At 41.5% G+C, this 10,503-nt stretch overlaps 1 protein-coding gene across 2 annotated transcripts in view; it reads left to right on the top strand.

Annotated features, from left to right (window-relative positions):
• The first annotated feature begins 256 nt into the window (after positions 1-256).
• Positions 257-10,503, top strand: part of PARP8 (poly(ADP-ribose) polymerase family member 8) — a 114,211-nt gene continuing 103,964 nt past the window's right edge. For both annotated transcript variants that reach the window (XM_056514241.1, XM_056514240.1), the window contains exons 1-2: positions 257-357; positions 1,290-1,344. In XM_056514241.1, coding sequence (XP_056370216.1) covers positions 267-357; positions 1,290-1,344 — 146 coding nt within the window. In that variant the 5' untranslated portion in view covers positions 257-266. The remainder of the gene's footprint in view (positions 358-1,289; positions 1,345-10,503) is intronic.

The following is a 10,503-nucleotide window of genomic DNA, read 5'->3' as shown; positions in this document are numbered from 1 at the left end:
CTGGATCCATTGTGAGGAAATTGCCATTCGTCGGCAGCGGTGGCACATCTGGGCGGGCGCATCTGGGCAAACAACATCGGCTCCCGCCGGCTGCCTCCAACGTCCTCCAACCGGCCGAACGGATCTCACCGGGCCGCCGGCGAGGCTCCTGCTCGTCAGCCCCGGGCTCCTTCTTTCGGGCTGAATCTTAAAAAAACCCTGGCAGCGCGGGGGGTGGGGTGGGGTGGAAATAAAGGCTGCTATTTTTTTCCCCTGGGATTTATTTCATGGGGATGTGTTCAAGACAAGAGAGGATTCAGAAGGATATTGACGTTGTGATCCAAAAGTGCAAGGCGGAGAAGGACTGCCTGTTTGCAGGTGAGTTTGTCCCCGGGCGCCAGGTTGGCGGCGCGGAGGCTCCCGTCGCCGCCGCCGCGCCCGCCCCGGTCCGCGCTCCCGCCGCGCCCGTGCCCTTCGCCGTCGTTCCCGGCCGCGGGGCCGCTCTCAGACCCCGTCTTCCTCCTCTCCTTCCGAGGGCATATGAGGGCAGAGGAGACCGGGCGCCGGCCGGGAAAGGGGCGGGCGGGATGGGAGGGCGGCATCCCGAGCCGCGGAGGGCAGCGGTGGCGACACGCAACACCGGGAGCGCTGGGTGCGAGCCCGCGCCCGAGCCCGAGCCCGAGCCGAGCGGAGCCCGAGCCCGAGCCCGAGCCCGAGCCCGAGCCCGAGCCGAGCGGAGCCCGAGCCCAAGCCCGAGCCCGAGCCGAGCGGAGCCCGAGCCCGGCGGAGCCCGAGCCGAGCGGAGCCCGAGCCCGAGCCCGGCGGAGCCCGAGCCCGGCGGAGCCCGAGCCCGGCGGAGCCCGAGCCCGAGCCGAGCGGAGCCCGAGCCCGAGCCCGAGCCCAGCCCGAGCCCAGCGCAGCGCGGGGGTTTCGCTACGCGGTGTCGCTGGCTGCTCCTGCCCCGATGCCCGGCCCCAGGCCGAGGCACATGCAGCCGCAGACGGGCCCTGTCCGTGCCAGCAGCCCCTGCCGCCTCCGCTGGGACTCGCGGCGGTGCCGGTCGCGGTGAGCCGTCGCAGGAGCCCGGCTGTCGGCTGCCTGTTGCCGTGTGTGACAATGGAATTCCCTGCCGTTGCCATAGCACCGGGCACTTGTTGCGAGGGGCTGGGGGGAGATGCTGCATTTCCTCTGGCTCACCCCGACTCCCCTTACACCGCCCCCGTGTCGGAGCTGAATGCTGCTCCGTAGCTACTCGGCTACTCCAGCCAAAATAAAGACAAGTTGTAATAAAGCAGCTCTTTGTCTTTCAGATTTCAGGTACTCAGACTCCACCTTTACCTTCACCTATATTGGAGGCTCCAAAAGGTACTTTTTTTACAGTAATGACTCCATTTCCTGGTGGCAGTAAAATGCAGTGGTTTAATAACCTGGCAGGTTTTTTTGTCATCTTTTCTTTTGCAAGAAGGTGATTAAATTATCGGCCTTCCTGCAAACATAAACCGAGGAAGAGGTGTGGAGGGAGGTGATGAGGAAGGTGGTCCTAGTCAGAGGTTCGTTCCTCAGAGTCCTACTCTGTGAAGCTTTTTGTCTTTGTTTTTTTCTTTTTTTTCCTCAGTTTATGTAGAAACATAGAATTCCTGCCATATGTAAATCTAACAGAAACATTACAAAAGCATCAATGTATGGGGTAAAGTTAATTCATGTTAAAACCTGGGAAAAGTTAAGATTGTGATAACAAATAGGCCAAATTTCACGTCAGCAGCTTTCTTCGATGCATAAGAGCCATATTTGGTCCCATGGCAGATGCAAGGCAGTCTGCAGTTGACCAAATTAAATTCCTGAGACATTAAATGAAATGTCAGTAAACTTAGAAGGCTAAAAAAATGTTGTGTTGAATGTTTAAATATTATTTTTAAGTGGATCCAAGCTTGTGCTTGTAAATGGAATTGTACCTGTACACATTTTCAAAATATATTTCAACATTTGTTGTGCTTATCAGTTTTCAAAAGCAAATATGTGTAGAAACTTGAACACATTCTTCTGCTTTCCCTAATTGTTAGTTATCATTTACTTAATAGGGTGCTAAAAGGAAATGGTAAGTTGGTCTTTTTCAGCTAGATTTTAAAAATTTGATATAGTAAGAAGTTTTCATTTCTTTTTGGTTCCATTTTTTTTTCAATAATTCAGTTCCTCTGATATTTTTCTTCCTCACGGTATATCACATTAAAATGGTGCATATTCTCTCGTATTCTTTGCAAGTGAACCTGTCAGTGGAGGCAGCACTCCCACAGCCATCCATGCTCCCTCTGTGCATACTTTGGGATCTGGCTGTAGGACCAGACTCCCAGATGGTCCCCCAGCTCCAGGGTTGCTCAGAAAAATGTTTTCCCACCTCACTACCGTACTGCTTCCTACTAAAGGAAAGGACAACTTCTGTCATTTTCAGTGAAGTAGAATATTTCACCCAGTAGCTGAGAATCAATATATTTTTAGGTTGCGCATGGTATACTTTCACCTTCAGTATTATATGTTTTGTTTTGTTGTGGTTTTCAGACAGTTTCAAAAGGATTGTTACTGAAACACAGGCCACCTCACTCAACATAAGCATCTTAGCATAGGTATGAATTCACAAAACCTTAAAGGTGTGACTGCTGTGTTTAGCTGTAATGACTTTTGCAAGCAGGGCCTAGCGCTGGTGGGCGAAGGTGATAAGAAGGGAGAGGCGTATTAACTGCTGTGCTTGACTATAACTGCTTCTGCAAGCAGGGAGCTCGCCCGGTGGGCTAAGGTGATGAGAAGGGAGAGACATGTTAACTGTTGTAAAAGTCTAGAAAAGTGCAAAGTCGTAAGTTATGTTTTAATATATAAAGAATAGAAGAACGTGGTCAATAAAGCACAGTTATAGCAAAGCAAAGTACCAGTTAGATAGATGTGATGAATGTGATAGCACCTATTGCATGTTTGTAACCCTAAGATAATGAAACCACAAGTTACATAAGATCCCAGTCCTAAAAACTGTACCTTTTAGATAAGCAAACAAGGGCAGATGCCCGAATTGTGAAAGTATAAAAGCCTGTGTAAAATGAACCACAGTCAGACATGCATGTGGAGGTGCTAACCTCTGCATGTTCTCTTGGCGTCAGTAAAGGTGAGCTTTTCTTCACAGTAGCTGCTGTGGAGTAGATTTCTGTGAATCAATACAGTAAAAACTATTTAACAGAGACACTGTTTATAATTTAACTAAAATGATTGAACTTGAAAGTTCCTTTGGACTGTTCTCTAAACCAAATATCATAGCAGGGAAACAGGAAGTTAAACCTGTCTAGTGTTTCAATTTTCTGAGCTGAATAAAGTAAAAAGCCTAAGGGCATAACTGATGGCGAACAAACTGGTTTATCAGTGTTGGAACAAAGTGTTGGCACTTGCTCAATGAGAAACGGAAGAGGGCCTTGTGTTGCCTAGCCTTGAATTTTGACAGGGGTCAGCATTTGCGTAGGAAATAGATGACTGAAAACCAGTCTCTGGACCCTGATGATTCAAACACAGTTGAGAAACAATCCTAATGCTTACAGAAATTGGTGGAAGTGGGTTGTTACTCAGAGCACACTCAAATTCCACTTTCCTTTTCACATTTTAACGACATTCAGAAAGTGTTCTTTTAGAGAAGGGTTTTGTGTTCTCTGTGTTTCTTGTGTTTGTATTGTGATCTAGGAAGTTGTTTTGCGGTATTCTTGGTGTACAGTGGTGTACTGAGTGGCAGGCTTACAGCAGTAAGCTCTCGTAAAGTGTGTAAAATGAAAGCTGTTCAGAACAAAACTTCTTCAGCTTCTTACATCAAAGGTGTGAGAGTGGTTTCTTCTTAGAAGAGGTTCACATGAAGCAGCAGCTATCCTGTAATGTGTGCAGCATTCGGGCAAGTCTCCAGTACAGCGTGAACAGTGACTTATACATGGTAGCAGTTTAGGAGAGCACAAGGTCATCCTAGGACCTTCTTTTTGGACTTTGGGTATGAGTTTTTTATTGCTGACACTGCTGCAGCTGTGCCCTTCCTGTGTGATAACACCATTTTTTGATTATTGCACTCAGGAGTTATCCTGAAGTGATACAGCTTCCTTCAGATCATGGTCATGGACTCATTGGCCAACAGGCCTTGTGCAGTTGCTTCAGATACTCAGCCCAATGACTTTTGTTTTTCCATCCACAGGAGCACAAGCATTAGAGTAATGGGTAAAGGAGTGGGTGTTCACTGGATGGATGTTCAAACCAAGAAAAGGTTTGAATGGGTAAGAGTAGAGGTGGTGTGTAAGGAAGATTACAGTACTTAAGTATTAATTATTAGCTGTGCCTGGAACTAAGAATTTTTCATGCTTTGTTTCCTTTAAATATTTTTTTTTAGGTTGGTGTGTAATACAGCCTTGGTTTAGCCACAGTGGTTACATGGAAGAGCAGAAGCCCTTGAAAGAAGGCAGTCTGTTTGAGAAGCAGGATTCTTTGGCAAATGACAATACTAGCAAGTTAAATATCCCTCTGAGGTTTCCTCAGCATACTGTAGTTGCCTGTAATACTCATTATGTCTGTCAGTGATCTTAATACATAAACCTAGATCTAGATTCACAGTACATCCATGGAAGTCAGTGTACCAATATTATTTCACTTATTATGAAGACCTGAGGTTTATTTATGTGATTTTTTTATTCAAACTGCTAAGTTTATCTGTGTGAGATTGTTTTTCTTGGGACTAGTTTCTCAGACTATCTGATTTTCCCTTGTTGCTTGGATTGATTGCGCAGCCTCTTCCTGCACTTTTGAAGTATTAAGGTAGTACATAAGCATGCTGCAGATCCATCCAAATAGATAAGCTTGATACAGAAGACATTTATTATTGCTTATGTGGAGTTAACTTGTAATCCTCTAGTGAAGTAGTAGTAGTTCAGACAGTCCTTTTAGACTGTATTCCCTAATGCATTATGTTCCTGCTTCCACGTTATTAGATCTGTTTGTCACTGCAGAGATGTGACCTCTTTTGGGAAGGTTGTAATTAGCAATTTATTAGTAAGAGCACATCTTTGTGCATAATGTGGACACTAAATAGAGGACAGATTGTTTATCAATTTAATATTTTTAATTTCATTGTCAGGAAACAGTAAGTAGGTTGATTTATAAAAAGAGGCGTTCAGTCAGGTGCTGTGACTGTGCAAGATTTACTCTCCTTTAACTATATCTAGAAGAAAATTCTAAAATTACTCTATTTTAATTTTTTTTTTCTGCGGGATCTGAAACAGATATTAAATTGTGAACATGTGGAGTTCTCCATTTTAAAAGAATCTCTGGTTTCCTTTTTCTGTCTGTGCATGACACACTGTTCCTCCAGAAACTGTGCAGACTGAACGGATCTGCTGATCTGTCATCTTTCAGATAAAAATGAATGCTGCCCTGAAGTTGTTTTCACTTTGTATGTCATTTGACATGCTTTACATAGAAGCAGTGCTTGGTTGTCCTGAAAAAATATATTTTCTCTTTTTAGTATTTTTCTCACCCTGCTTTCTTTTTCCTCTGAAGCTAAACAAGGACATCATATCAATCCTGAAATATTTCTTCATTCAAATATGTTCTTAACTCCCATTGGCAGTGAAGGACAATGACGATAAGGTTGTGCGTGAGAACTAATAATGAGATCTAATACTGCATGTATTGCAAATAAACTAGATAACACCTGAACATACAGATTAATTTTGCCAGCAAAGTTCTCATCTCCTATTCATGCAGTGGACTTATGTTCTGCCTTCTATACTTGAGCACAATGATTGTGACAGTGGCAGTTCTCAAAAAGCAAGGAAATTTTGGTCCTACGTATTTGTTTATCTTTGCTTAAAATAATGGTGGTTTGTTATTTTACATGGTTTTTGTTTTGAATATTTGGCTTTTTGTGTTTTATTCAGGATGTTATTCTAGTATCAGAAGCTCTCATGTAAAATGATGAGTTAATTTCCACTTCGCTGTAGTAGTGAAGCATTTCACAGATAAGAAACTGTGCCACTGAAAGAGTGACTACCTTGCTTGTAACTTTATAGCTAGAGATGAAACCAGTATCTGAAGTTCTGGCACATTATGTCCACCAGATGTTTAAACTGCATGATGATAAATAGCTACAGATAGCCTTTTCCTCCCCTTTTTTGGTGTGCTCCATTGCTGCTTTCGTGGATTTATAAAACTGCCTACATGAGAGATTCCATTTGGTGAAGAATTTTGAAATTCTGGTGTAATTCTGATAACAGTGAAGTCATTGGAACACAAAGTTGTAAAGAAAAACGTTTGGGATAAATGATACGCGTGTTAATATTGATGTTCAATTTATGTAAAATATAAGAAAAAAAGAGAAAACTGAAGAACAGTTTTTGAACTAAAACATATGATTGTGTCCATCAGAAGATACCAAAATGAAACACATTTGGTTTGGTTTTATTTCCAAGACCATGTGGTTTAAGACCAGCGTCTTGAGCTCCTCTGTCAGGTTCGTTACATAGCAGTGTTCTTTCTGGCTGTGCAAGGGTTGGAAGGGGGAGGTTGGACTGCTCCTTTTGGAAACAGTGGTGGCTTACATAAAGGAAGGTATGACTTACGAAGGTGAGAACTTGATTTTAGTGGAATCCATTGCCCTGAAAGGTTTTACTTTAGATGTAATGAGTTTTATGCACAGCCTAGGAAGGGCTGGTGCAAGACAGTTCATCACCTGGTGCTGATGGCTGTGTGTAATTCTGTGTTCAGGTTATTAAGTCGGTCATTACATTCCTAAAATTTACTCTTAATTACAGTAAGAGAGGAGTGAAAACTAGATACACAGCTTTTACTAGCCATCTGCTTACTGCTCTTTCAAAATACCCGGGAATTTCTGCATCTTTCAATTTTAGTTTTTCTATCAAATATGGCTTAACGCTTTTTTGCTGTTACTATGCCATTTCCTATGCTGTTTCCATGAGAGAGAAGTCTGCAGCATGAGATGGGAAACTAGTTTAGCTATAACATGGCAAGAATTGTGATTTTCATTTTTTCACTAAAGATTCTGTAGAGAAGGTAATGTTGAATGCAGCCTTGGGTACTTAAAAAAAGCACTTTTGGGTCAGGTGTTACTTAAAATTCAGTTTTAACATCTCATCTGAGATTTTGAATTCTGTGAGCTTCTGTTAATATACCTTCATTCTAACTTTATACTACTACTAATATTGTCTGTGTGCAGTACGTACATGAAACCTATCCATTCATTCCTACAGACAGTTTTTTGGTACTGCAGGAAATTCAGTAGGTGTGATTTAACAAATTGCTAATCCTAGAAAGAGATCTGGTAGAACACAATAGTAAAAGTTCATCATTAAGCACAATGTTAAAGAGTTGTAAAAAACAAAATCACCACCACCATTCTACTCACGGTGTTACTGAGCTTGCTTTATTTGCTGAGTTTGTGTCTGACAGCTCCTTCTTGCCTTGCTAGTAAAAAGTCTGTCTGAAATTAACTTTGTCCCCATCACTGCATCATGTAAAAAGCATATACTTGAGGGAGAGCATGGTCTTGTGGAAATCTGTTCAGGTCTGGTGTAGCAAGTTGCTGTCCTTTTTCAGCTGCCTACTGTACTGATACTAAGAACAGCTACTTTAAATTGTGAATCTCTTCATTTCAGTGAGAAAAATGTGGTTTTAGGCATTTAAATTAAGGGCCTGGTTTTCAGAAGTGTCAAGCTGCCACCCCACATAGCAGTCTTGGTGTTAACACGGGTTGTTTAGTACGTTTCAAAAGAATCAGAATTTTTATTGCAGATGTTTTTGCCGTACAGATGTATGCACTGTTTTTTGAATGGTTTCCCAGCACAGAGCTCGGGACAGTGCTTGAATCTTTACAGAAAACAGTTTCAGTAACTTCTTCCTCTACTTTTATTACATATTTTAACATATTAGTACCTAAAAATAAACCTGTAGGCTGTCACTGTTAAAGTGTTAATGTGATAAGACAAATAAATTTGAAAGCAGAGTTCACTCTGCCAAAATTAATTTAGATCATTTTTCTCTATATTGGGACTAATGCCATTTCTGTCTTTTCCTGTTAGTCTCTACTAATTTCCCATAGATTTCATTGCTCATAAATAAAGAGCTGAAGATACTTATTGTCATATTTTTTTCCACGAATTACTTAATGTGTAGAATGTGAATTCTCATTTTAGTCAGTCTAACCACTCCCAAATCAAAATAGTTTCAGTGCCTAGAGTGAAAGTAAATTTAAACTTGATGGGAGAGTTCACTTAAAATTAAAACTGAGAAAGAGATGAAATGTGGTTAAATCTAAAAAACTGTCCAACGTATAATTCTGCTTTGGCATTAAATAAATCCTGCAGAAGAGGACAATTTATGTCCTTGCTACAGGAGGCTGAAGATTTTTACACCTATTTCATGGAATGTGCCTCATCTGAGGAGAAGGAGCTCCTTTATGGCATCCATCCATCCAACTTCTATGAGAGAAAGAGCAGGAAAGAGCCTTGAGTAAGGAATGGGGGAAATTGTTTCTTTTTGAAATCAGAGTTCTGGGAGTTTTGCATAAAAAATTGTATTCCCCTGCTGCTAGGGCATCCAAGTAAGTCATGGTCTTGTGTGTGCTCCTGCAAGGCAGCAGGCAGAAAACAGCCTTGATCCAGTGCTGGAGGGTGGGCGTCTTTCTGTAGCTTCCTTGAAGGCAGAGGATCTGTGTGAGCCTTCCTTGTCTTCTCCTATCTGTCATATAAGATGGTGGCATATCCTGGCAATTAGGATGGAACTGAATTGTTCCAAGGGAGAGGTCTGTATTGCTCAGTGGGAGCCTGTCTGGAACCAGGAATTAAGGGCAAAGAGGAAGCTCAGAGAAACTAGATAACCCTTCAGAAGATTCTTTCCAGCCAAAAGACATTGATCAGAAATAAAAAGGGGCAACAGCATGTCACCTGGATAATGAAATGTAATGTTTGCCAAGACAGAGTGCAAAAAATGGTCACACACCATTTGTAGAAAGTAGTAGATAATTAAAGGATAAGCTTCTTTCAAATTGTGTAGCATTCTGCATTTCATCTTGTGCAGGTTGCTATCTTCAAATCTTGTTGCTTTAAATAAATGTTCCATTTTAAGTCTATAGAGAAGAATTTTTCACATTAAGAGCCAAGCTAGAAGACAGGATTGCTTTGTGCCATTAAGCTGTCATGTTTCTACTCAAAAGTGTGTAAGGTGTTTGTGACAGACACTGTTTGTTCTCAAGTAGAAAAAATGGGCTATTTGAGGTCATTGGCTTTTTTGGCAAATTACTTTTTTTTATATGTGTGTATGTGTGTGTGTCATTACTCATTCTTGCTTATTCTTCCTCCCTAGTGCTGAAAAAGTCATCCTGGATAGGGAGATCTCACCCCAGAATACTCACACATACAGTAAAAAATCAAAATAATTAGGATGTTCTTCTGTCAGTCTGGAGTTGATAAAGGTGTTGAAACTAGGAAGGATCTCATTGTAATAAAGGTGCCTGTTGATAGTCAACTTCTTGATCTGATTTACTGCTCTGAGTCTAGAGTAGTTTTGCTGATGTGATGAGCTCACTTGTGTGCACAGTGATACTGAATATTTGATTTTGTGCTGACTACTCATGGTGAACCGCAGTTTGAGTGATTTTTTTCATCTGAGTAGGGGAAATTCTGAAGACCAGAGTTCTGTTTCCTGTCATCTTTGCAGATGTTTTCTCATTCTTGAGTACTTTTGTGGATGGTTGGAGAGCTGCAATCTGAAAAAAGCTCATGCATGCTTACCAGGTTGCTGATGTTGCTGAGGGCACAGACAGATGGCCAGTTGTAAAACTCAGGCTCCTCCTCTGTCTTTTTTGCCTTAGCACCTGAAAACCTGGTTGTCACAGGGTCATCTTTTAAGGTTGTAATCTGCTAGGCCACATGAAAAGCCTCTTTATCTCTCATTCAGTCAGAATCAGTATCAAGTCTTAAGCCGAGTCTGAAAATGGTTCAAGGTCTTTTTGTTGTATGTATAACTCATTAGTTGAAAGAGAAATGACGATTTCTTCTCAAAGACTATTTGTCCAGTGAAAAAACCTAAAAGGATCATACTGATTTTGTTTATATTTAAGCCATGTGAAATCTGGTAATTTCAATATATATTTCTGCAAAACAGTGAAAATGTAGGAAAGCAAAGTTATACAGTATTTCAGACCAAAAAACCATGACTTTCAGATTAAAAACTTCTGGAAAACATACTTGATTTATGCCTTAGTGCAGCAGTTACAGGCACTATCAATAGCCTTCCATTACAGACAGGGACTTATATAAAGTAGTTTACTGTTTTAATGCAGTTCTGTGAATATTACATGAACTCTTTTATACATGGTTGTAACTGTAGTAGAGTTACAGCTGAAAACTGAACATACTAGTTCTGTTCTTTTAAGAAAGTATAATGTTAAAGAATTTTATTGCTGTGAAGACTTTTAACCATTCTGTAGAGCAAGCTTGTTAGACTTGG

The sequence above is a fragment of the Oenanthe melanoleuca genome, chromosome Z, assembly GCF_029582105.1.
Source record: "Oenanthe melanoleuca isolate GR-GAL-2019-014 chromosome Z, OMel1.0, whole genome shotgun sequence".
Lineage (NCBI taxonomy): Eukaryota > Metazoa > Chordata > Aves > Passeriformes > Muscicapidae > Oenanthe > Oenanthe melanoleuca.
The sequence above is the reverse complement of the archived record's forward strand: the minus strand, read 5'-3'. Positions and strand labels throughout refer to the sequence as shown.